Source organism: Pocillopora damicornis, chromosome 14 (genome assembly GCF_964200805.1).
Source record: "Pocillopora damicornis chromosome 14, jaPocDami1.2, whole genome shotgun sequence".
NCBI lineage: Eukaryota > Metazoa > Cnidaria > Anthozoa > Scleractinia > Pocilloporidae > Pocillopora > Pocillopora damicornis.
In genome coordinates, this window is record NC_142683.1 from 4245741 (window position 1) to 4273051 (window position 27311).

Genomic DNA, 27311 nt, shown 5'->3' on the forward strand with positions numbered 1-27311 from the left:
AGTGAAGAAAATTTTCACGTGTTTTTCCACACAAATAGGTCACCTAGTGTGGTTTCTCTTTCTTTCTTGAGAAAGCAACGTTGAAGTGTTTTTAACTCAAAGGCGCTAAAGTAAGATTTAAGATTGAGAACCACCTCAGCTCACTTCCTTTACCACGCCTTTTTAGATTTCAAAACAGAAGTATATTGTATCAACGTCTTCACCAATTAATGAAGCGCGTGGGTGAACTTAATTAGCACTTCAGTATGCCTCGTGATCTTCACACAGTCCGGTCTGTCCGAAGTCGTTTGAGCTCAAACAGTTTGAGTCAGTGAATACGTCTCCAAGGGATGGTTGTTGGTAAAAAAGGCAGGGGAGTCGATCGGGAAAGTGACATGGCAACATATTTAACGGCATGGTCAGGACTCGATGTTGAGACCTTAACCCCAAACCATGTAAAACCGTGAACTCTAGAAAGAGTTAAGCAAAGAAATGATCCTCGCAAGTGGACTGCAATCTTATCAGAATAGAATGGAGTCTTAAAAAAATCAGGCTTTGATCTCATGGGTTCGGGTTCGAATTCATGCCTTCCAGATACTAGTTGGGCACCGTAGCTATAAACTGAGCTAGAAAGTTACACGTTGGGAGTGGGGAAAACTTCAGAGAGATTCTTCTTTCTCGTACAGGAATTTGAGTCAGTCGTTAGCCCTTCGTCAGAGCGATTTGTCTTCATCGTCTTATCGCTCTGACGAAGGGCTAACGCTCGAAACGTCAGCTTTTTTATCCTTTACGGTGGCTAACTTACGTTTTCAACTCAGTTGTTAACACTAAATTACCTGCTTTACTCCTAACCAAGGGTTATATTTGATATCTGTGACAAACAAAATAAAGTCGGATTGTGACACAAAAAAGTGACAGGAAAATGTTTTTTATAGGAGCGTGGGTGAACGATTAAGCGCTGCAATGCCCTTGTTTAAATGAAACCTAGGGCATCCTAATTTATTGACGGAAAAACCCGAAGAGGTCAGGAGCAGGAAGTAACAAGATAAAAGGAAAGTCTTACGTTATATGCATCTTCTTATCCTCTACTTAAATTTCAAGTATAATCTTATCAGAATTAAGTATTTCTTTCAGGTAATCCAGTCTTGCCGACAGATTGTCACAAGTTGGTATCAATTTTAATCGGTTTGTAATTGTACCTTGAGGTTTGCTTATCTAGGTCTGAAAAAATAGCGTCTGTGGTGAAGAACACAATGCATCTCAAGTGAGGCGATTTGATCTCTTTCAAGAAAGGACGCATGCGTGTCTTTTCCATGTACTTGACCTAGATAACCCACGTCAGCCCATTTCAGGAAGGAGAGAGTACTGTTAATTTCACTCGTCATTTAATTTCGCTGCGTAATCTTTGAAATGCTGCGCTTCAACGAATATCAAACTATTCTAACTGAAAAGGTTTTCAATATAAACCAAGACTAAAATACTGCCTAATTATGGAGTTTTCTTACAAAAAGGAGCAATGTATATTTCTTTTTTTACCATTTAACTTCATAAAAGAACAATAGCTTCGAAAAATTATTCAGCAGTTCGATCCGATTGGAGTTGAATTTCACCATGGGTCAGGCTTGGTTCAATATCTCAAATTTTTAAGGGAACAATACTATGTCGAAAAATCTCTCTTCTGGAAAATGTATGTCTTCCCGGAAGTTAGACGCCAGAGCAACTAGCAGGAACGATCACAGGAAAAAACCCCTTGATCGATAAAAACATGAGATAAAGTGGAAATTGCAAATGGATTTGTCTGAACAACACTCAAAAAGCTCTCAAGGCGAGAATGCTTGTAATCTGCTCTTATCATTTTTTTTACTTAAAAAAATACCTTTCGCACACAGTTTTACTTATTCTTCATTTCAGGTCACTTCAAGTTATCATACAATGCTGAATTTTCAATCATCCTTTCCTCCCTTACTGTCTTCCCAATCTCGCAGCCCCTAGATCTGTCTTTCTTCAACTTAAGTGGAATTCATAACCCCGTGCGGTACGGTCTTGATGTGTTAACAAACTAGGGAGAGGAACATTTTATACGGGTTCGAGTTTCACCGCACTCGATTCCGGTCTTCTTCTGTGGGTTTATATATCCTAAATTTGTTGGCTATTTCACCTATAAGAATGTCATCGCCGGGCATAAGTCGAATATCTGTGCTGTTTCCAGAACGGAATGAGGTGAGCAGAACACCATTTGGGTTCACCGCGCTTCGTTTCTTTAGAGAGCGTTGTTTTCATCTAATTTTCTTTGTTTGTTTCTATTTTCTTCTTATTACCACATGTGGTAAACACTCAAAGCATTTCCGTTTCTCCTAACTTGTGGCTATGCTTAGGATCAGTAGATTGAGAGAAATTCTGACCCAGCTTATCCAATAAGCCATGCGTGAACCCAAGGTAACGAGCAAAAACTACAAATATCGATTGTTGTAAACAATTATGTGCATTTTTCAGGTCGCCCCAAACCCGTGAACAGAGCCCCGGAGCTTGACACTTAAAACAAACAATTGGTGAAAGAGTCTTTTGTTTAATTTGTCACAGGAAGTCACGTTCTCTCCGCGCGGAGCGTGAATGACCTTACGTAACAGACACCTGGCAGGTGATGTGTACAGACTCGTCTAATAAACGATACAAAGTGATATTATGACTCTCGAAGAGGGTTATTAGGGACCTAAGCAAACCACGACGGCGACGGGAACGAGGACATGGAAAAACAAAAGATCTAATTGGCAGAACAATAGCTCAGCGCGTGCGTTTTAAAACTTTGTACATTTCTTAGCCGTTCCATGCAAAACAACAACGTGAAATCACCACAATTTGCGTCGTCTGCGAACCGAAACCACTTCGGCCAATTATTCCGGTTTCATTTGGAACTCAAAGCTTCTTTTATACCTTCTGCTGAAGTTGAGGTGTGGCGCCGTATGAGACGGTAAACACATGTAACCATTTTTGGAATTCTAATTAAAGGCAGAAATTTATTTTTTAATCGAAGTCTTCCTTGGCGTTGCCGTCCTGACTGCTTAAGGTCCCTATTCACAGTCCGTGCATCTTGGCCGGGAAAAGGCCGGGATCTCAAAAAAGCACGTTTATCTTTCTCACTTACCCAACTGCTTTACAACTATTTTTCAACACCGTTGATGATGAATACAACACCATTTTTGCGAAACTTACTAAAAAAAATTATTTGAGGCTATGAAGAAGATTATTCCCAATCAGATTTTGAGAGTTTGGGGATGAACAACAATTTTCCCTAGCGCCAAAAACTACTAAGAACCTTCCTTGGTATGTTCCTGTATGAAAATTGCACGTGTTTTTTCCTTTCGATAAAACCACCGCAATCTGGATATTGATAAAAAAAAAAAAAAAAACAGTGATTACATACAGCACGAGGGAGTTATTATTGCAAAGGATCTCAAGTTCTCTAACGAAAATTGAACCAAACTAAGTTGACACAACACCCAAACATTACAAAAGCTGTTCATAACCTAACGACGGTATACATAATCCAAACTTCTTAACAGACAAAATCCAGAGTACTGGCAAACATTTTCCGTCAATCGGCGATTCGTGAAATTTTCAAATCTGCAAATTTACAGTCTTGACGTCCTAAGCCATATATCCACAAACATAAACCCTTTCGGCCGCCTTTTCCATAAACAAGATGGGAACAAAGTTTGACTGACAAACAATAACATAAACAAAAGCAGGTAAAATATTTATCATAAGAAAAAAAGAACTTGTCAAATGATTTTCCCAGAGGATGCAAACCGATTTCTGAAATTTCTAGTTCAATTCGTTTACCCCAGTACAGAAATTAAAGCAAAATTATTGAAGCATTTCAAAACTACGTCTCAAAGTTTCAAAGTGTGTTTGCACATTATACCTGATCTTCATACAAAGTAAATAATTTATCCGTTTAACCCGTAAAAGACCTGCACCCTAAAACAAAGAAAGATCTTTATGTCTATAGGAGAAAGATAATCGGTGAATAAATGCATTTTTTGTAACCACCACAGACAAACATGAATAACTTCTGCGCATCCAATTTCACGGCAATTACTACAGTTCCACGTCACTTTGCTTTGGTTTGTCTTTGAGTTCAATAGTGTTGGCTTCTTTTCTCACTCTGGCTCTCTCGGTTTTTTAATTTTTTTAAAAATTTTATTATTTTTAACTTGATTAACTCAAGGTTTAGAGGCATTTATTGAGGGTTTTTTATAGTCCTGTAGATAAAAAAAACTAAATAAAACTAGAACTTGCGGTTTGGAACAAATCCTTACATACTGTTTTCTCAAGGAAAAAAAAGCGAGATTCGGTAATGTCTTTTAAATCATTTTCAAAAGTGGTCGTTTTAGACTTCATTACGTTGTATGTTTGGATTTATACTGACATTTTATAAACAACATTGACACGTAGGAGGAGAAATTCTAAATATGGCTGACAGACAGACAGGTGTTAAGATTCCCGCCAAATGGCAACAAAGCTTGATTTGTTCGAGTGTATTCCAACAACCTGAGGCAATGGAATCAGAGCTTTGATTTAAAAGTGGATGGCTGGAAAAAAAAGTATATTTTCTATTTGAAAATAACGCTATCTTTACAACAGTAAAAGATGTCTCCTTGGAATAAAATACAGTTCGATTGCTAAAATGACTCGGTGATCGATGTAGCAGAGATCTTGTCTTTGGGAAAGTAGTAGACGCTATACATTCATTATACATACACGTAAGGTCCGAGTAATTTAAGTTTTTAAAGAAAACGTTCGTGTATTTGAGAGAAAAATAACGATAAATAGTAATCCCCGGGTACCTCAGCGATATTCAGCTCACGAGACTTGATTTCTGATCCAAGGAAAGCGAGTGGACACTTTTGGTATAGGGTTTTGGAAAATTTTTAAGGCAACCAGATTTTAACGAGTAGGTTCCAACAAATTATTTTGCCAAAGAGGTATTCTTTAGCAAAAAAATATTGAAATAAAAAACATTGGCCTTAGGATATCAGCTTTAAAATCATGTACCCTAGCTAAAGTAGGAAATAAGATTGCATAAACAGTAATTTTGGAACTCGGAAGTTCGTGCACTACAGACGATTGCTGTCGGCCAAATGGTATGAATAATACAGCGTGAAGTGTCACCTGCTGTCTAGAAATGAATTGGTACAAAAACAACATTGGCGTTGACAAGTTAGACGTACTATTGAAGAAAAATGTTAGAAAAGCGATTTCTTGAGGTGCGTCCGCCGCGCCTCACAGGTTCAAAGTAATAAGCACCCTGTGGTGATTTTACTTATCAAGCTGGGTAGAGCTGTGGTTGGCTATTAGAGAACAATTTTTTACCCATTCAGCTACGCTACTGACACAAGGCTAAATTTCATAAACCCATTTTATTCTATCGTGCTGTTTTGTACATTACTCTTTCGCCTCAAATGGCCCTGAAAATTACACGGGATTTCTTGCCGGGGTTAGGCGTCGACCTCGTGTAAAGCGCACATCAAAATGCTTTGTTGAGAAAACGCAACCTTTTCTCGAGAACTCTCGACAAAACAACATTTTTAAGTACTCTTTGCTCGTCAATAAAATGCAAAGCTATTTTTCTTTTGGTCTCCTTTGTTTGATAACAATGGAAGACTGCTTGTGATTGTTTTAACACAGGAGGGGCGAAGCATAACCCACTTACTTAGGGTCTCAGATCGACGCTAAAGATTAAATCGGTGTGCCAAACCATAAATAGGCAATTCTTTTATTGTTGCAAAATTTAAGCATAAAATAAATTGAATTTTCATTTCAGCTCAGAAACGCTTTAGTTCACATGCAAATTTTTCATGTGACGTTTTACGTAAGTGGTTCACTATCTGACCAATCAGCTTGAGATCTATTGTGTTTGCTCGGTTATTCAGCACGATTTCTTACTTGACATCATGTACATGGTTCGAGAGCGAACGGAAAATATGGCCGCCATTTCTAAACATAGTTACGTCGAATAAGCGCTGTTTGGAGACACAACCAAACAGCTCTTGGCTCGATATTCTATCTTAGTGATCGTAACGTGCTTTAGAACCATAAATCGCTTCGAATTGACGAGAGACCGCGGTTTGAACGCTAGGAAAAGAACACACAGACATAGACGACTGGAATGGCGACGCGTTGATTTGTTTTTGTAGACGAAAATATGAGTACTGCAAAGAGAAAGAAGCGAAGCTCGAGGTAAGTTTGTTCATATTTGTACTTTTTTTATCTTTCTGCAAGAGAATAGGGTGGCGAGAAAAGAGATTTTGAATCCGTGCGCCGTAGCGCGACAATAGTGTTGTGTTCGCATGAATTCGGCTGCACGTCGATTACTATTCTTGAGCGATGCAAAACCAGTTACGTCCTATTCTTTTCGATTACGATTTAACTCTGATAGATGCCACTAATAGTGAGGTCAATCTGTTATTTCATCTGTTCTGGTTTTTGTACCTGGCGTGTATTTAGTCTTTCCTCACTGCAAGGTTAAGAAATTGTATGGCATATGTATACCTCAGCTTTTTCCGGTGTGCATTTCCGAATTGTAGCGTTTGGAACCCCTTCGATCTTCACTCCCCGCGAAGCATAAAACTGTAGCTGTTCTCAGCAATGGTATAAACAAACCCCACCAGCCGGCTGAGTTAAATTCACCGTCACGATACTGTGAAGCGACTGTAGAAAAGGGTGGCAGAAAGACAATTTGCATTATTTGACATCGCTACAGACGCTGTGCGCGTACCGCGTGAAACCCGCGAAAAGGGCATCATTTTAGCTCGTTCAATCGTTTTAATTCCAGTTATTCTGCTTTGAAAACTGAACTTCGAGACATTCAGATCACAGGCCTGATCGATTAAACTTCCAATTTTCAATTGTGATTTTCATGTTGGTGTTTTCGACTCTTAGTTTAAGCTTATATTCGATGCTTTACGCAACGCCCGATAAAGTGCTGTATATCTTATGATGACCTTTGACAGCAACGACATACTTTTACTCTTTTAAAGCAATGAAGTAAACTTGAACGCGCAAAAGGATGAAGCGGTGCTTTAATACCTTGATAAGTAACGACGGCATAAGTTCGTGCTCGGTTTAGTCGCGGCCGATCAAAGAAAGTTGAAAGTCGAGTTTTCTTTTCGGCCCAAAAAAACTGTGAATGGCTAGTGGGCGATAGAAATTTGCGTTGAAAATCATCGAGTATACCTTCTTCGACAATGCTTTATTTTTTCTTAAATCTTCCGATATAAGATTGTGGAAGTGATTTCGTCAGACCTTTAGAGTTAACTGCAGCGAAATAGCGCTTTTGTTATTTGGAGCCCAGCCCGCCATGTTTGTCTTTCAGAGATTCAGGGTGATCGGCCAATTTTAACCCTCGATGCACGAAATCATTTTCTCGCGTCCCGGCCGACATATGAACATGTTTTGTGATGATTTAGATAGTTCAAACCTTGGAGGAACGTTTTGTATAGTTTTTATGGGTATTTGCCTCATATTTTACGCGTATCGAGTCCTTTCATCCTTCCTCTTCGCGGTCATAATAATTTACGACGGGGGAATACATTCTCGAGACAATCTATATTATTCCAAGCGTTTTGTTGCGGTTTTCAACAACCTGTGCTTGACTGTTAAGAACTCCTCGAATTTTCTAACAGAAGCGAAAGATTTTAGAGTAAATTTTTACAGATAGGGGGTCCATAATAAGAGAAAAAAAGGCGCGCTTACTCATTACCCCTCCAACATTTTTCAAATGTTTGAAGCAATTTACATATTCACCTGGCTGTCAAAATAATTCGTTCTTTTTGTGTTTCATGGATAATACACATGGCCTTTATCTTTGGCGTGTTTCAATTGATTCTTATGCAAATTGTAAATGGAGGTTTAGCTTGGGATGGAAATAGTTATTCCGTGATTCACAACCTATGTTTCTTGTCACGGAGGCTTCGTTTGCCGCAGAGCGCGACTTCAACGTTTTCTAGCCTCCCTAGTGTGTGTGTGTGCTGCTTAAATTCTCATTTTTCCATGGTACTTTAAGGAAAAAATAAACATCTTTTGTTATTTGCTTCTTGATCAATTTTATCTGTTTACGAATTTTCACGTTGAAGGAAAATGGCTGCGGTTTTTGTTTTTTGTAACCCTATTTGTCTAAGCGAGAGGTCGATTTTTTTTTTCCGAATTGAAAACCATCCTTTTCCTGAGTTTATCATGAAAAGGAAAACCGTTAGATGGACAGGCATCAAGTACCATTAATTATCAAGAGGAAACGTAGTATTTACATACATCGGATTTCGCCGATTTCTCATTTGATTGTTATCAAGATTTCACTCAAGTTCAGATTGCACGACAAATGATTTAGCATTCATCAAGAGCTAAAAATTACTGTACTTTCGGGGATGAGTCTCGAGATCACTTAATGTTTGACACGTTGGCCATGTGAGAGAATGTGTGTTGACAGCTTAAGGAACAGTACGCTTGAAGAATTTAAATAATTTGGTTCAGCCTCTAGTCTGGCAGCCAGACATTAACTACTTTGCCAAGTGCTCCTTCAGTTACAGAGGTACACTTTCTTGTGGCAAGTTACAATTTTTGTCGTCAGTGAGGTTTCCGCGAGTCGTTTTCACATGTATTCGTACATACCGTGCTTGTACTTGTGACCAAGACAACATAACCACAGCATTATTTTAAGCTTTTAGCCTTCTCGTTTAAGCAGCTTAACCCTAACCCCGAACACATCATCGCAGATGTCTGGGAATTTCCATTTATTTTCATTATTTTTTGTATAAACAATATTCTTAGAATTGTTTTCTTTCTCTTAAAAATATCTGAACTGAATGCAATGTTTGGTAGAACCACTTTCTAAAAAACAATTTTATTACACCAGGCAGTAAAGACTGAATTCAGTTGTTAGACAAGGGTTTTAGCAGCTGTGGAATAGGACCAAGAGTATCTTTGGCCACTGTTTAAAAATAACCTTGGCAATTCAAATTTTGTGAGAGAAAGCTTAGCAAGAGCCAGAGAATTCTCTGATATCTATTAGGCAATGAACAGCCTGAAAGATAAATTGTTTTGGTATTTCTTGATTGATAAATAATTATTGTTTACGTTTTGGTTTTTACGTTTGAAAAAAAAATTAAAAAAAAAAAAAAGAACTGTCATCCCTTCTTATTTTTTGTCTTTTGCTCACTTAACAATGGGCATCATTAAGTATTTTGTGCAATTTTCAAATTCATTTAATCCACCCAGGCCTCCTTGAATGATACATTTATTTTCCAAAAGCAATTAGCCATAGGCAGTAACACATCACATGCAAACTTAACATTTGTGCGAGGATTCTACCACTGACCTTTAGCAAAAGTACTCTTGTGTTTCAAGATATCAAGACAGTTCATACCAAGGAATAAGAGCATAAATTTGTTTTTCTGAAATTTACAAGTCTTTTTTATATTACCAAGCTATTATTAACACAAGAATTTGTTTTAATTTTTCTTTTCAGCCTCAAAGGCTCCTTGAATCCATCAAAACGGCATCGTGACCGTTTTAACATTGAGCTGGATAACCTAGCAAAACTTCTGCCATTTCCCCATGATGTGATCCAGAAATTAGATAAACTGTCCATTCTGAGATTGTCTGCCAGCTACCTCAGAGCAAAAAACTTCTTCAAAGGTGAGGGTACTGGAAACATTGTAATATTATCCAACTTTGCGAATGATATACTCCTGTTCAATTTGACATTTTTTACCTAGTGGTTCTTTGGTCAAAGTTATAAAATGGTTTGTCCATTTGATCCATATTCTTTCTAATGGTATGTGAAGAATTGTACACAGTCAGTTTAGAGAATCACCATTTTGATCTTGGGACATTTATCATGGCCTTTGTTTGATTTTTGCTTTATAGTCAGCTGATTCCAGGTCATTGTAGAATTTAAAAAAATTGCAGGTTTCAAATTTGTGTTTTGTACACAATCTGCTCGAGTAAATTTTTAAATCCTAAAAATGATGCATATGTTAACCTCATTTGCTTGTTTTGGAAAACTGCAAAATTTTATTCCTGGCAAAAATTTCAAATGCTTCCCATCCAAAAAGTAAAAGATGAAAAAACTTAACATTGTAAAGAGTATTATTGAGAAGAGCCAGGTTTACATAACATAAATTTGCATTTCTAGACAAGTTTTTTGTCAAGCAAAAAATGTCCCCTTAATTGTTAAATCTGGTTCTTCAAAAGATATTATTTGCACACTTTTAGGACTATTGCTGACAGTCAAAAGATTGGAAAACTCTGATTTTTCATACAAATTGATGAGAAAAATGGGACAAAAATAGTTATTATTGTAATATTTATTGTATGTCGTTGTGAAGAGTTTGGCAATCTCTGGTCAATTTCTGGAATTGGAATATTTGATCATGAAATGTAATTTGTGGAACTAGAGGCAACTAAGGTAGTGGATTCTGCCTAGTATTGTCTAAAGTCCTGATACCAGCCATGCAAGTGTAATCCTAAGGATTTTAGGTGGGTTTTTTTTTTCATTTTTTCAACGAAACTACGCATATCTATCTAGATAGTTTGTGAAATGTTAGATGAACCGGCTCAGATATTGGACTTACGGATCGAACCTAAATTTAGTTATTCCTCAACTGAATTCAATTTTTTTTACAGGCCAGCAATGGACAGAGGAAAACAAAGTTGGTAAACTTTCTGATGGACCACCAGATTTTGAAGGCAATGGAATATTTTCTAAGCTTTTACTAGATGTAAGTCCTGTTTTTGTTTAGATCTTAATATGGACAGATATTCAGATATATTTATATTTTTTATGTTAAATGAATATGACTGTTGTTGAAGATATATTAATTATAACACTTCAAGTTAATCTCTGCAAGGGAACTATATGTAAAAATAACATTTGTGGGTAAGGGTTGGTGGTTTTGAATTCTTCTTTCAAAACAGTGAAAATGATATAGTTAAGTATCTATTAAGCACTCGTATCTAGGAAGATAGCCAGATGACCATTCAGCAGAGGTTAACTTAAAAGAGGTTGGCCAAAATTTAGTGCATTGTGATCCAGAGAGTAATTTGATGACACAATTCACATCTTATCTCAGACAATTACTAACAATGATATGAAATATATTTTAAGTATTTTTAAGCTCACATGTAGCCAACAGATGTTGTGGTGAACAGTCTTGAGTCCAAATAAATCATCTTTGTGCAGTGATTCACTGTACCTTGCTCAGAGCCAACAGGTTTTGATATAACCACAAAGAATGAACTCTTGGTTAACCAAACCAGTCACCTTTCTAAATTTTAATTTGATAAGATGACCGTTCAATAGAGATGGATTTGAATGAAACTTGAGAGAGTGGGTTGTTTAACAGATGTCCAATGTAAATGTATAGTGAATATGTGAAACACATGAAATATGTGGATCAACTGCCTTATGAAAGGTGACCTTGGCTGGTAATATTATGTGCTCTTTGAGTGGTATAATTCAAAATTTAATTTGGCATTTAGGCATGGGAATTTTATATCTACACTTAGTAATGCATTTGGTTATCTTGCTCTGTATCACTGTCTGTCATAAAAAGATTTTCGCATTTTATTTTTCAGGCTTTGGATGGTTTTGTCATTGTGTTGACAAGAGAGTTTGAAGTATTTTATGCATCTGAAACCGTTCAAGATTATCTTGGCCTAGCACAGGTACACCTTACTAGTTACACCTAAGGGCAGTTCTTTAGCTGCCATGAATTATAATTCAAAGGCCTGTTGTAGCTTACCTTCTCAGAATATTTTCCTTCTTCCCCTGTCCCTGTCAATGTTATTGAATCTCTTCCACCCAAATATACATTCCGATATTTTTTGAGGGGAAAAACATATGGTGATGTACAGTAAAATTAGAATGCATCAGTCTTAGTTTAGTTTAGCCTTAGAAACAAGAGTAATAGTTTCCTAGTTCTTTCAAGATTTTTTTTCCATGATTACAGGTGCTACAGGCATCTAACTTTTCTGTTTTGGCAACTTGAATGATAATTTTTCTTATCACAGTGAAAACTTTTTAAGAGCTGTGAATCTTTGACTTCAGGGTTATTAGGTAACTGATGATTCCCCTTAGAGCAGAGCTTTAATGTCTGAGTAAGACTTTTGCCTCTCAGTAAAACCTTTTGCTCTAAGTTTTTTTTTCTTTCCTGAAGTTTGTCACCCACTGGCACATTTATGTTTTGATAGTAGTACATTGCTTTTGGCCTGTTTTCTGTAATGAAATCACACCCAAGGCTTAGGAATTTTACTCTGCATGCGGTATACTGCTCTTAATGGTGATGTTGATTGATAAAAATGAAAGTCATGTTCCAAAAGGGAAATTTGGAAACTTAAAGATCATTATCTTTTATGTATTTGTATGTTAATAATTTTTTTATTAACAGCTCCAGGTGTTATGAAGCTTTCCTTAGAAATTGTAGCTTGTAGAATTTTGAATCATCAAGTGTTTCATTTTCTGATCATCAATGTGGTAATATAAAGCAGCGAACTATTTATTGTGACCTCCTGTCCCTGAGAGGTTATTTCAAGTTAAGCTAACAACTGCTGAAGTGTGTATATCAATGAGTGAAAGAATTTTGTTAATAGTAACAATTCATCCCATTGTTCTATTTTTCCTCTTTTGACGTCTGAATGATTCATTGATTTTGTAATTAAGTTTTTGTCATCAGGTGCATTATCATTCCACAATGTATATTATTATGTTACTACTCACAGGGTTATTTCTGGTTCAGTGGTCTTCATATAAGTTTTCAATGAGCTTTTTCCAGAACTCCTACTCTTGAAATTGAAGGAATGCAATCAATAAACAATAGATTGATTGGACAGTTCTCTTTGGCTTCCTAAAATATCACACAACTAATTATGTTAAATCTACTAGAGACAGATCAATGTGACAGTTTAAAAAAAGCAACTCTGAAATACAGTTTTATTCCAACTGCACGTGTTAGGATAAAATTTGATCTGCATTATTCTCAAAGGTCCACATTTAAAATTGATGAGAATTTTTGACATTTTTTGTCTTTTATGCGGCTCTCTCACATACCATACATCACCAAGTCATTACATACAGATCTATGGAAGAAAAATTTGTGTTAACCTTTATATAATGGCTTTCATCAAAATATTTTATTCAGCAATTGCTTATATTTTGTGCCTCAAGTCAGTGAAATCTTCTTAGTTGTTTTGTACCTTAGCAAGTTACCTGAGTTTTCCATTGCCTTCTATTCTCATCAGGGTTGAAATTTTAGTCAACACATAGGGGCTGTTTACATATGTTTACACCAGCTGTGTAATGTTTCAAGATTCTTTCACGTCCTCTTGAAGCTGAACCCCTCCTCTCCCATATATCAGTGTCAATTTTCCACACTGTTGTGTAATTTAAACTCTAAGAATTTAACATTACTCAAGCAGAGTTTATTTTTGTTTTTTTGGTTACAGTATTTCTCATCACCTTTTCATGGGACTTTTTATTGATTTTGAAAGGAGAAATCAGTGGGGGGCAATTATGCATGCTAGTTCAAGGGTGAATGAAGGTCAACCACAGCACTGAAGCTTTTTTTGAATTTTCACTCCTGAAATAACTATTGATTTTTATTTTTGCTTAAAAAGGCTCTAACTATTTTGTCTAACTTCTTCTGCTGCAGTTTGTTATTACCCCTTATGTCTTGGCAGCCTCATCTTATTGATGTTTTTTAGAATTATTTTTGAACAACTTTAAGTACAAGGTTTTGGCCACCAATTCTGGATTCTTTGCTCAGTGACAATAACCCTTTATCTCTCACAAGTGATTAACCATTAACTTCTCCCTATTACATCCATACACTGTCTAGCAAACAGTTTATGACTCGTCTTGATCTAACACCAAATTCTTTGAACTAATTTACAAGGAAATGTGTAGCAGCTAGAGGAGAGAATTAACAATCAGATCTTGGGAGTTTAAGGGTTAGATAGCTGAGAGTACCTCTACTAATTATGTTCGGAGGACAGCAAGAAGGGAAAAAAGGGAATTGTCAACTAGTTCTTTTTGCCAAATATCTTAGAACTCTTTTTTGTTTTTGATAGAATATGAGAGATGATAATTTTTGAGCTCAGTAAAGAAGTGGAGAAAGGTATTTTTTGTCTTATCATTAGTGTTGGAAGAGCATCAGAGTGTGGAATCTGAAGGTCTGAGGTTTGATTCCTCATGGGGACTCAGAATTTTTTCTTTGTCCCATGCTTGTGATTAGACAAAAATACCTTTTCTATTTCTTTACCAAGCTGAAAACTTACCATCTCTCATTATTTCATAAAAATGGTGCTATTGACTTCCCTGATCCTAGCAGTATGCAGGATGCATGTCATAACTATATGAACTTTGGGATGGGCTTTGCTCATCACCTCTGTGTGGCTTAGTTATAGAGTGTTGGAGCACAGAATCCGAAGGTCTGATGTTTTATTCCTCATGGGGACTCAGAATTTTATTCTTTGTTCCACACTCCTGACAAGACAAAAAGCATCTTTCTTTTTTTTATCTTCTTGCAGTGCAGAAGTCCCAAGTCCACTTGTTATGTAATACTCTGAGAAAGTCTACATGTAACCTGTTTTTTATTCATTTCTTTCTTTCTTCTTCTTTTTTTTTTTTAATTTATATTTTTTTCAGGCAAGTGTCATACACCAGGACTTTTTAAGATTTATCCATGTTGATGATCATGATCTCATTAGAAAAAATCTTCTCCCTTTCCCTGAAGATGAAGAAGAACAGGTTTGTTTTGTTGTATTTTCCATATTTTTTCTTGCAATGTATTTAAAATTTTTATTGTAATTCATCAGCTCATTGAATAAGACCGCACAAAAATCTTGTGATGGTATATCACATGGCAGAGTCTCTGTGACTCAGTGTCAATGCTTTTCTTTGTCTAACACTTATGTCAGGACAAAAAAAAAAAAAAAAAACATTCCCTATATTGCCCATGTTTTGATTAAATTCTTCATTGTCAAAGCAATATCTAGACTTGGAACCAAGTTTTTAATTCAAAAGAGAATTTTCCTCTGCTTTATCTGTGACAAAACCTAAATTTTAATGGTGGGAAGAGTGAAATGTGGTTTTTCTCTTGAGAGTGTCTTTCCCACTGTATGTTTTTTAGAACAGGTCTCTCTGTTTTCAGAGCGGGTGATGTTTGTAGTGGGAAAAACAGGAAGCAATCGAGAGAATTGTATTTTACCTCATTCACGACAATTCAACTTCAAGCTTAAGTTTCCTCTCTATTTTTTTGTCTTTCTCTTTACAAATTGCACAGTTTACCTGCAGAATTTTCTTTTTACTCTTCAAGCCTTTTTTTTAAATTGGTTCTATATTGCAAAAAGGTTTCCTTTCAAATAAAAACTTATATTGCATTGTACAAAGTACCTCAATTGTGTGACGTGTCTGCGGTTAAAAATAGTGGTTTTGATATTGATATTGTGAAGCACTATGTGTAGAGAGAGGTTTTAGTGCTTTGGTGAATTCAGTAAGTTTAACCTCAGGACTTTTTGGTGATTGGTAAGTTAACATTTTATGATTTTTTTTTTTTTGAATGTAGAAAATAAGAATTCTTGATGAAGAAAATGATGGGATTGCTTCTGAGACTGGCAGCACATGCAGCTCAGGTATGATGCTGGTTCTTTGTTTTTCTCTTACTTGTGATATTTTACAGTGGGTTTTAAGTGCCCTCATGTTGCTTTTTTTTTTTAATTTTATTGAAAATAACAAGTTATGGCAGGTTGTCATCTTCAACAAATCAGAATTCTCAACTGGAATCATGCAGATCATATTTCTCTGCAATTTGTAGGGGTTGCAATATGTTTGAGGTATATGGAAAAAACTGCAATGTAGGCGGCAAATAGAAGTTCAATTCTTTAATCTAATATTGATTCAGGGGGAAGGTAGTAGTGATTTCACTTTATATCTATGGAACATTTTGCCAGTTGCCTGCTCCTGCTGAAACATTTGGATATGATGAGGCTCTCCTGGTAAAATCTACTGGTAACTTGATTTTGTGGTTATGCTCCTATGTAAAATGTCTTTTTTTATGTCAGCAGATGAGCAAGGCAAGGATGTGGAGACAGAGAGGTCTTTTGTTTGCAGAATGAAATGTATTCTAAACACTAGTGCTGGCTTTTTCAAGGTACTTGTCCTTTAATCGAAGCATTGCTTTGATGGCCAATAATAATCATTAAAATGTGAAGTTTTCAGTGTCTGAACAAGATAGCTCATCATTCAAAAGCTTTTCCTCAATTCTGAAGCATGATTCAATTAGCCATTTTACAGCTGTGGATTTTGTTGCCAAGCCTTTGATTTGGAGTGAGGCTGAAGATGACCATGTTGTGATAGAGTCCAGGTTCTACTTAGCATGAAAACAAAGTACCTTTGAAAGCAGCAATGTCTCTATCATAACAAGGTCATCCTCAGCCTCACTCCTGTTCAAAGGCCTGGCAACTAAGCACACAACTGTAAAAAAGGCTATTTGAAGGATTGCCCTCAGTCCATTACAATTCACTGGTCTCTCCACCCCTGGGTGAAGAGAGCACTGTGTGAGTAAAGTGTCTTCCTCTTAGAATACAGCACAATTACTTAACTGAGGCCTTTGATCCAGGTTCCAGTGCACCAACGATGCTGCCTCTCTGTCTTCCATTGAAATACTTGTTGAAATCACTCTATAATCAAAGTACAATTTTGAAAGATGTGTACTCAAAATTTTGATTTAATTCTTCAGCCATTCAGATGCAGTGGACGTTTACGTGAAATGACTCTTCCTGACTGTGAAAGAAGAGAGTATGGGCTGTTTATGATTTGCACTCCTCTGGAAACAGTGTCATCATCAGTGCTTGAAATAAGATTAAAAACATCACTGTTCTGCACCAAGAACAGAATGGATTTAAGTTTCATGGATATTGACCAAAAGTAAGGAAAACCTACTAAGTATCCGTAGAAGGGTTAATATTTTCAATGAAAGACTCACTGTTACAATAACACCTTTTAGTCTTTACCTTCTGTCGTTGAAACAGACCTTAACAGAATGTTATTCATCAACACCATTCCCAGCAGAGTTTCTTTGACTTGAAAACACTATATGATTATCTGTTCTGTTAGGGTGGTGTGATTTCTGCTTTTAGTCATGTTTGATATGATAACTTCCTCATAAAGGTGTTTGTTAATGTGTGACTTTTTTTTGGTGACAGAGGCCGATCACTTCTTGGTTATCATAAGAGAGACATTGCCTTGCAATCAAGTTACTGTATGATCCATTTCGATGATATTCCGGTCCTGAAGACACTTCATGGTGACTGTAAGTGCTTCAGAAGTTTATTGGTCTAATTCTGCGAGGGTAATTTAGGATTATTAAGGAGGTGATGATGGAAATTGGCCACTGCAAAGAGTTTCAAAGCTTCATCAGAACCCTTCATTAATTTGCTCTGAAGAAGGGCTGACACTTAAAATGTCAGCTTTAAAACTCTTTACTGTGGACAATTTACATCATCAACACCTTGATAATACTGAATTACCCTGTTATACTCTCCCACTGACGCACCATAGTTTCCTTAGAAACCTGCCCCTTTATTAATTCTCATAGGATTTGATATGCAATGTTTTTCAAAGGAATACTAGGAATTGATGATTAATTCTGTGGGAGAGAGAGACAGGTAATGAGAATGAAAAAGTGTTTTCTAAAAGATATTGTTTGTACTCTGTAGACAAGCCAAAAAAAACAAAATAAAATGACATTGCATTCAGGAAATAGAAGTACCTTTCATATCTTGGGAGTAAAATGACTCCCTAAGCAGTGAGTTGAAGTCACAGAACTTCATGGATTTAATTACTGGTTGATGACTGTTCCTTTTAGTAATGAGCACTGGGAAATGTCAAGGGACCTTCCGTATGCTGAATAAAAACTTAAAGTGGCAATGGCTTACTGGCACTGCACAGGTTGTGTTCAAAGGAAGTGAGCCTGATTTCATTATTACAACAAACAGGCCCTTGAGGTAGAGTGATATTCTGGTTTTTTTTGTTTGTTTGTTTGTTTTTGGTTTTTTGGGTTTTTTGGTGTGGTGGAACCAAAATCAGTGTAATCACAACAATCATAACAAAGGAAATATCATATATCACAGTGCAAAAATCGGGGCACAAAAATCAGGGCACAAAAATCAGGGCACAAAAATCGGGGCACAAAAATCGGGGCACAAAAAATCAGGGCACAAAAAAATCAGGGCACAAAAAATCAGGGCACAAAAAAATCAGGGCACAAAAAATCAGGGCACAAAAAATCAGGGCACAAAAATCATGGCATAGTGGTGAGAGGGTGTGCCTCCCACCACCACACCACAGGTTTGATTCCTGGACTTGTGTCATTTGTGCATTTAGTTTGTCGTTGGTTCTCTTCCTTATTTCTTTTCTCTTGAAAAACAAACACTCTGAATTCCAATTTGACTTGCAAATAGTGGACAAGAACAGCCACCTTGTGGAATGTCAGCTGCTAAATCCCAGTTGTTATCCTATCCCATTTCTAAGGAGAAAATGTAGACTTTAAGTGAAAACAAGTAGACTATCTATGAAAATATATCTGCTCATGACTCTGTTTCTCATTTTTCTGCAAGAGGTCTCTGTAGGAAACTATCACCACCTATTACAACAGGATTACCGAATTTGTTTACACCACTTTTCACATTTTCTAATTTTTTTTTTCTAGTGAAGAGGAAGGTGAAGAAATTTTACGACAGAGGGGGGAGTTTCCTGCCTTGCCTTTCACAGCAAGTGATAGTGGCTCACCAAGTCCTTGTAGTCCTAGAAGTCCGGGTAGCATTAGTAATTACAGCAATGGTGGCAGCCCCCTAGGCGTCCCATGGGGAGACTTCTCTGCCACCTCTGACTTCAAATACCCACCTATGCCTGCGTCACATAAGTATTCTTCTACCAATGGTAGAATAAAAAGAAATCGGAATGTTCCTGATGGATTTGTGAAATCTCCTGCCAGTGGTAAGTGTCTAACACTTTTTTTTAGTTGAAAATCTCCCAAGATTTTGACTAACCATAGGTAGAGTTAAATACTTGTACAATTCTTGTTAGGCTGCTCGATTCCATTTTTTTTCAATAAATCTGCATCTATGATATTTAAAAGGAAGCCCTCCTAGAAACATAAACAAGAAGATATGTACAGCCAAACGGATCTTAAACACCAACTCGGGTTAAAATAGTCAACCAGCTGGGTTCCAATATAACTTGAAATTGACTGTTGGTAACCGGACTTTAGGTGCCAGTCACCAGCAGGCTATTAAGATAAAGTAATATCAGTGTTCTTTAACCCTTTCACTCCCAAGATCTAATAAGTAATTCTCCTTACTATCTGCCATACAATTCTTATGATGTTAGTTTGGAGAATTTGGTATCGCATCAACTAATAATCCCATAATTGATATTCTTCTCTATTCTCATCACCTACCTGCTTGATATTGTATTGATATTGTAAGGAGAAATTCTGTCTTGGTCACTTGTGGGAGTGAAAGGGTTAAGAAAAGTAGGGCTTAAATATGAAATAACTGTATTTTTTCTTTTTTTTTTTTGGGGGGGGGAGAGGGGGTGCACTCTTGTACATTCAACAAGTGATTGTGTTAGATTTGGAAGCTGAAATTATGAATTTGGTTTAGAAAAAATGTTTCTTAAAACTTTGAGTTTTTTAACATCATTGTTTGGTTAAATTTTTTAAATGGTGTTCTTTTTGTGACCTCTTTTCTAAAACAGATCATGATTTCCAGAAAAAAAAATGTATTTATGTACATTGTGGCTTTGGGCTCCAAGGAAAACACTTTTTCAGTTTTTCAGTTGATAATAGCATTATACCCCTTAAATCCATGACGTTATACATAAATGTGGGTTTCTTCTCCACAGCCAACTGCCTGCAATGTTAAGTTATTGCTTTTTTGCTGCTGTGTCATCCATACGTATTGCTGCCAGTCTCGCTGTTGCTGAACAGCAAAATGGGGATGAAAGTTGCTGCTTGTCCCTTTTGTCCCCCTCCCTCACCACCCACCTCCTCTTTGTGGCATTTGTCAGTGAAACCTGCATTCAAAGATGAATTAATTTATTTTGGAATGCTGTTTACTTATGAAATCAGACTTTCAAAGCTTCCCTCTGTATAAAATCGACATAGTAGACATTCCAGAAAATTTATTATGCTTTGCAGGTTTCTCTGCACCTCTTATATATGCGGTCAAAATTTGGCTTTTTTTAAAATTGCACTATTTCAATGCATCCACAAGACAGTTAAAATCCTTGTCACCATGTCACATTTCATCTGATTGAAAATGGACACTTTTATGTATTATTTAAATTTAAACAGTGCTTGATTACAGCCAAATTCCTTGGATTATGCTCTGCAATTTGCAAGCTTAACAAACACATTTTTGCTGTTCTGTTCTGACAGTCGTTTGTGTGTGAGTTACAAGCCAAGGTAGTAGCTCTGCTTCACCTTCAGAGCTTTTTATTGGAAAGCAAGAAACGCACAACTAAGATTGACTTGGCTTGTTTAAGTGAATTGCAGTGACAATGTCTTGCTGATCGTTTATGCCCTCTCTAAATTACTTCACCTGCAGCAGGTGAAACTGGCAGAACAAGATACGCATGATTGTATTCCCTTCTTCTGCTCAGATGATGACCAGAACAAGAAGGAAAAATTAGAAAAAGAACAGAATCCCTTCAAGTTTGCAAGAGGCAAAGCATGATAAAACAAATGTGGTTGTATTATTTGCTTGGCAATTTTTTGCCACCCATCTTAGTTGCTGGCTTTTTTGTCGTTAGGCTCGGCTCCTAATCCCATGCTTCAAGAAGGTGACTTGAATTCGCCGCTGCTGCAGCAGCATCCGTCGTCCCCATTTCTTGCTGATGCTCTTTTGAGTTCCGCTACCTCTTGTACTTCTACACCTATGACTCCCGAGGAGCCTGAGCTCTTCGACCTGGGTGTAGACATACAAGCGGAACTTGAAAAAGACGCTCCTGAACTCAGTGATTTCATGCTTCTTGACCCACAAGGTAAGATGACCTTGTGTTGCACACACACTTCCTTTTTTTCTCTCTCTCTCTGCAACTTTCTTCCTTATCTTCTCACTGCTTGCTTCTCTGTGCTGCATCTTTTGTTTGTTGCAAACCTAAAAAGCATAAGATAAAGTGGCCTTAACCTCTTTTAATGCTAATTAATTTAACTTCTAATCCTAGTTAGTATAAATATTGTTTCTACATGCATAATCTTTAACCTTTAATAGCAAAGCACTGAGTAAAATAAAGGCAGTTTTTCAATGACTTTAAGGTAATGGCAAATAATTTGTTGCAATAGGGAAAAAAGGCATACTATATATTTGTATTGTCTTTTGTTTACTTGGTCAAACACAAAACTCAACTTGTTAAAACCAAATTGGCTCCCACAACAACTTTTTCAGATTTTCATGTTTGGATAAGTGTTTTTACTCTGCCATTGGAATGCTGCTTTGTTTGTTTGTTTGTTTGTTTGTTTTCAATGTTATTGTCAGCAGAGATAACTTCAGTTATTGTAATTTTGTGTGGGGGAAGTGGTGACCTTGTGGTTACTGTGTTGAACTCTGGGTTTGAAGATCTGGAAAGGTCAGTGTGTTGTGTCCTTGGGCAGAATACTAAACTCTCTTAGGAACTTTCTTCACCCAGGAGAATTGATGGGTTTTGGTAATTTGTCAGGGAAGCCTGATGGTATGCTGAGGAGTACACTGGTGGTGGAGTATCATCCCATCATGCCAGGGAAACTGGCACAAGCTCCTGTTGTCTGTGTGGTGCACAATGGTGTCTTTGTGTTTTGAGACACAGACAAACAGTTAGACTGAAAGATAAAGAAACTGACATGGAAAGAATCAGGGAATATGAATAATTTGTCTGTAGGATGATTGGAACCAGGTGGTACTTACATTTTTGCGCAATTATAGGAGAACAACAGGGTTGGGGCTAAATTGCTGGGTTGCTCTTATGATAAGGAGAAACTGTATGCATGCACCAGTTCATGTGACAAGCCGAACTTTGTGGAAAAAGAACTGACTCTACACTATTTATCTTTACACAGATTTAGCCTTAAATGATTTTCATCTTGAGCCATTGGACAATGTTGTTAGTGAAGGCGATCTACAGCAACCAACTCTTAATTGTGTTTGTTTTTTGACAGATTTAACCTTAGAAGATCTTCATCTTGAGCCACTTGACAACACTGGTGGTGGAGGTGATCTACTTCAAGGGATGGATCCACCTACCTACGAGGAAGCACTGTTACTTGCAACAGATTGTCTTTCTATTGCATGTAATAGTGACAGCAATAATTTGACAAGTCCTGATGGAAGCCAACCTTCATTATCTCAATCTCCTCCAAAGAATCTGGAGCATTTTTCTCCTAAAGCTCAAATGGCCCCATCACCATATCCATCGCCAGCTGGTCAGCCTTCGCCTCACATGTCGCCAGGTGGCTTACCAACCCCAGACCCCTCCCCTGTTGGGCACTGCAATCCTGCACCAGCAAGAGTCAATATTTCCTGGCAGGGGATGGGTCAGATGAAAGTATCTAAGCCTCCACAAGCCCCTCCTCCTCAAATGCAGTCAAAGTCGGCTCTGATTTCCACAACAATTAAGAAGAAAGAAAGACATGAAATGTATGGTTCCAGTTGCATAACAGGTCAGCAGCACCCAAACCCTATGGTGAGTCCCAGAGGCATGCAGCATGGTGTACAAGGAAACTGGATGCACCAGAATCACCAGAATCAAGTCCAGCAGGCTCCAAGGAACATCCAACAACCACAACAGCAACAACAACACCAATATCCAGATTGGAAAATGCAACAGCATACAATCCAGCAAAGTGCAATGCAAAATTTTGGTGGGCAAAGAACTGCAACGGTCATGGGCACAGAAAATGCAGTTTACGCAACAAACATGCAAGGTGGAAAATGGGACTTGAATGTCCCCCCTTTGTTCGAGGACACTCTACCAACTCTTGAGTATGATGGAGGCCTAGGTTATATGAAGACTGCATCACAGCAGAACATGGTCGGCACAGGTCACTTACAACACCATGGATGGGATCCCCAAGTAGACATTTTATCCCCACCATATCAAGAGGACTACCACTCAGGCTTTGGATTTCAAGGAAATCCACTTCCAGCAAATTCCCAAGGTCAAACAACGCTGGGTTGGGGATGAGAAACCTGTTTCAAAAGCTAGTATTACAAAAATACTTCTGGCCCTCCCCCCAGGGGATAGGGTAGATTGACAGTCTTCAAAATGTACACTAAGAAATGATCCTGGGTAATTCACAGTTTGTACTGGCTGACTTCAGAACCTTTAGGTTTTGCTAAGAATACCTCGCAGAATGTCGCAGTTTTCTGTTCAATGACTACTCAACAGCATGTCATCTAATATTTTAAGACAGAGGCAGGTATTAACACACAGAAAGAGTTTTGCTCTGAGTTGTGGGTCAAAGTGCTGTCTTGCGTATTGAGGAATTTTGGTTTTCACAATTGCTTCCAGTTTGATGAAGTTTATCAGCTGTTCTCAAATATGTTTAGAATATATTCATTGTATTACATTTGAGCACATCATTGTGCTTATCAGGTAGTTAGAATTCCTTGGTGATATCTGTAAATTTCTGTTGGACAGCAGTGTTTATGGTGAAGGTCAGAAATAGGAAAAAAGGACAAGTGTTTAAATTTGATTGTATTAGATACGAGTATGAGTACATCATGAGTCGCATGATCATCAAGGCTGATCTCTACATGGTTTACCTTGATTGCAGTATCTTGGCAAAGGCTTGGACCAAATACAGAAAAATTTGATAAACGTTTGATTTATTTCCTTTCGAACCTCCTATAAATTGGGGCAGTAAACTAGTGACTGAAATCTTGGGGATTATGAAGTAAACCTGAGGTTTCAGCTCATGAGAAGAGCCAAGAAGGTTGTACCTTTTATTTTTATCTTTTTCATTCTTCCATTTGCGTACTATTTTCCTTGTTATTTTACTCAAGGAAACTCATACAGTTTATACATTTTTCCCCTAAACCCTTTAACTCCCAGAAGTGATTAACATGTAACTTCTCCCTATGAAATCCATACATTACTCAGCAAAAATGTAATGAGAATACCCAAACTTATGAGGTTGGAGTTTTTATCTTGATGTAACCCTAAATTCTTGTAACTAATTGGCAAGGAAATGGGTAGCAGCTAGAGAGGAGAATAACAATCAGTTCTTGAGAGTTAAAAGGGTTGATACAGAAGTAGAGAGCAGTTACCTAAGTAGAACAAGAAATAATTTGAAACTACTTTGCAATCAAGACATTTTTACTCAGATTACAGTTTGTTCACAGCTATTTACTTTTCTATGTTATATATTTATGGATGTTTATAGACTTAATAAAGATTTTCTCCCCTAGTTTCAAAGGGGGAAAATGTCTTTTTGCTAAATTTTTCTATTCATTTTTCCAATATTTTCAACTGTACACTTTTTGTATATACAAAGGTACATCCTTCTTGCTCTCCATGCCTTACAAACTGTGATCAGACAAATTTATTCAGTGTCAGGGTTATTTTTTGTGTAAATACTCTCAGAGAATTGTCAATAGGGTTTACAGACTTTTTTCGTTTGTTTATGTAATCACCTGCCAGGCGAGATGATTGTAACAAAGTGATTGTAGCAAAAACTGAAATAAATGTGCATATGATCTTAAAGTAGATTAACTTATGTTGACTAGCGATGGATGTGGTGATTTTTTTGTTCCATTCAAGGCTATTGTTTTGCCAAAACCAAGCTCTTAAAATGGAAGAGATTAGAATAAAGGTCACTCTGTTTTTTGTTTTGTTTTAAATCTTTACAGAAAAGGCTGGTAGCCTTTGATGACACATCCTGCGAATTTACATAGAGGCGATGAGAAAGCTTAATTCAAAGGCTTTTATCCAATGGAATCTGAGGAAATTTAAAACTGTAAACCTTACCACACTGTAAACAGCGAAGCCTAAACGATCTTTTTAAGAGCTTGGGTTTGAGCAAGAGAGAATTTCTATCACCCGTCACTATATTTTTTAATTGGCTGTAAAATGCTAGTAAGGCCGAGTGATACAATCAGGCTAAAAATTGTAGACTTACTAGTAGGTTTTAGGTATTAGCTTAGTAGAGTATATTTCATGTAGATTACTATATAGTATGATCAGATGGGTTATGTGTCAATATGCTATCAAATGTTGCCAATAAACAGCACTTCAAAACGTGGTTGAATTCCTTTCGTCATCCTCAATAGTAATCAGTACTTTGACTGGAAATATATGAAGATCACATATGTGCATTACGGTGAAGAAATGGAATATAAGCGATCCTCGCAGCTATAAACACTACTGAACTAGTAGTTGAAATGAGACCTGAAACCTACTTTGTTTTTTTTCTTTTCGTGTGTGCGTGTGTGCGCGCCCTTAAGCTTCTCCCTTTTTTTGTTTATCCACACAGTGTAACCCCAAACTTTTTTGGTGTATGTTGTGTGACATCCCAAAGAATGGCTGTGGATGAGATAAAGAACTAGGGAAGGAAATGTATTAAGGTGGGTTATGAACCTCTTGCAGGACTGCCTCTGGTTTTAATGGCACATCTGCTTAACCCTTTAACTCCCAAGATCTGATCGTGTTAATTCTTCCTACCAGCTGCTACACATTTCCTTGCAAATTAGTTATGAGAACTTGGATAGCAGCCTCTACCTGATAAGTTTGAGTATTCTCATTACCTGTTTGCTGAATAATGTAGAGATATTATAGGGATGTTCATGCCAATCGCAACTGGGAGTTGACCCTTTGTATTTATACTCTCCTCACTGTTCACTTTACATCTCCTATGGCACTGGTAAAGAGAATTTGATTGACTATCAGTAGCTTCTGGAATTGGAGGTTATTTCCTTTATTCTCATGACCTTAACCCTTTAACACCCAGATCAAATTTGTAATTCTCATTACTATTAACTATACAGTTCTTATAATGTTAGTCCAGAGAAATTAGTATCGGATCGATTAATTATCCCTAAATTGATTTCTTTCTTTATTCTCACCACTTGCCTGCTTGATATTATATTGATACTGTAAGGAGAAATTCTGTCTTGGTCACTCATGGGAGTTAAAGGGTTGATGTGGGTTAAAGAGTTGAGTGCATCAAAGCCACTGACTGCTCAGCCTACTTGATAGCGTCTTTGTTTTTTTTTATTTCCATCTGAAATCTCTCATCTCTTTCTCTCTCTCTCAGAATAAGGTAAATACCTTGGAATGTAGTAGCTTGTTTTGGTTGGTGGCCTTTTGTAGCATGTATTTCTAGAATTTCATTAAATCATTTTTTTTTTAACCATTCCATCAAGTGGCCCTCAAAATGGTTCTATGTGCAGAAGTACTGAATCAGATCACAATTTCGCTGCAATACATCTATTGCCAAACAGAAGAAGCTCAACAAGTCAACCTCAACCTCAACCTTGCTCTGAGGTCTTTTTTTCCTTCCCTCCATTCCCCTCCCCTCCCCCCCCCCCCCCTCTTGTTGAACAGCATCAGGAAGAGAGACATTGGGTACAAGGTTGAATAAATGTGTTTGTCCTCAGAAAGGATACAGGGTAGTATTAAGCATTCTTTTGTTCCAGGACTAAATTAAACCTTTAAGTTCCATGAGTGACTAAGACAAAATTTCTTCCTACAATATCAGTACAATATCAAGCAGACAAGTGATAAGAATAAAGAAAATACCAGTCAGGAGATTATAAGTTGATCCAAAACCAAATTCTTCAAACTAACATCACAAGAACTGTATGACAGACAGAAAGGAGAATTACTAATAAGATCTTGGGAGTTAAAGGATTAAGAAAGGGGTGAAATGAGTGAAGGAAAAATGTTTAAGATTGGTTTCCACACTTTTCTTGCTAATAATTTTAACCCTTCAACTCCCAGATCAAATTTGTAATTCTCCTTACAGTCAACCATGTAATTTATATAATGTTAGTTCAGAGAATTTAGTATTGGATAAACTTATTATCCCCAAATTGATATTTCTCTTTATTCTCAGCACTTATCTGGTTGATATTGTATTAATATTGTAGGGAGTAATTCTGTCTTGATCACTCATGGGAGATAAAGGGTTAAAAGTGGCTGCAGATGGTAGAACAGATGGCTGAGACCACTAAAATGTTGACTGAAGTCAGCCCAGTCTTCATGCAGTTAAGTTTGTGCCATTTTGGTTACGTGACCAGGA

The 27311-nt window shown here is 37.1% G+C and overlaps 1 protein-coding gene and 1 long non-coding RNA gene across 5 annotated transcripts; both read left to right on the top strand.

Annotated features, from left to right (window-relative positions):
• Positions 1–2066: 2066 nt before the first annotated feature.
• On the top strand, positions 2067–3001 carry LOC149034086 (uncharacterized). Its single transcript, XR_016182825.1, has 2 exons — positions 2067–2199; positions 2473–3001. It is a non-coding gene; the product is annotated as an uncharacterized LOC149034086 (long non-coding RNA).
• Positions 3002–5877: 2876 nt separating this feature from the next.
• Positions 5878–25313, top strand: LOC113676070 (uncharacterized). 4 transcript variants are annotated; one of them, XM_027192692.2, is made up of 13 exons: positions 5878–6219; positions 9503–9672; positions 10663–10757; positions 11614–11703; positions 14681–14782; positions 15600–15666; positions 16096–16184; positions 16773–16960; positions 17239–17345; positions 17901–18039; positions 18744–19030; positions 20849–21079; positions 22230–25313. In XM_027192692.2, exons 1-13 carry the CDS (start codon positions 6185–6187, stop codon positions 23252–23254), a joined length of 2625 nt encoding a protein of 874 aa, XP_027048493.2. In that variant the 5' UTR covers positions 5878–6184; the 3' UTR covers positions 23255–25313. The 4 variants fall into 4 exon arrangements, with proteins under 4 accessions (XP_027048493.2, XP_027048495.2, XP_027048494.2 ...); XM_027192693.2 differs by having other exon boundaries at positions 5907–6219; positions 16099–16184; XM_027192694.2 differs by lacking the exon at positions 20849–21079.
• Positions 25314–27311: the final 1998 nt, after the last annotated feature.

What these genes read in the sequence shown, in the direction of transcription:
- LOC113676070 (XM_027192692.2), top strand. Translation starts at nt 6,185, where the DNA reads ATGAGTACTGCAAAGAGAAAGAAGCGAAGCTCGAG. An exon ending in AGCAAAAAACTTCTTCAAAG is followed by an intron (nt 9,673 to 10,662) that starts GTGAGGGTACTG and finishes TTTTTTTTACAG; the next exon opens with GCCAGCAATGGACAGAGGAA. An exon ending in CTAGTGCTGGCTTTTTCAAG is followed by an intron (nt 16,185 to 16,772) that starts GTACTTGTCCTT and finishes TTAATTCTTCAG; the next exon opens with CCATTCAGATGCAGTGGACG.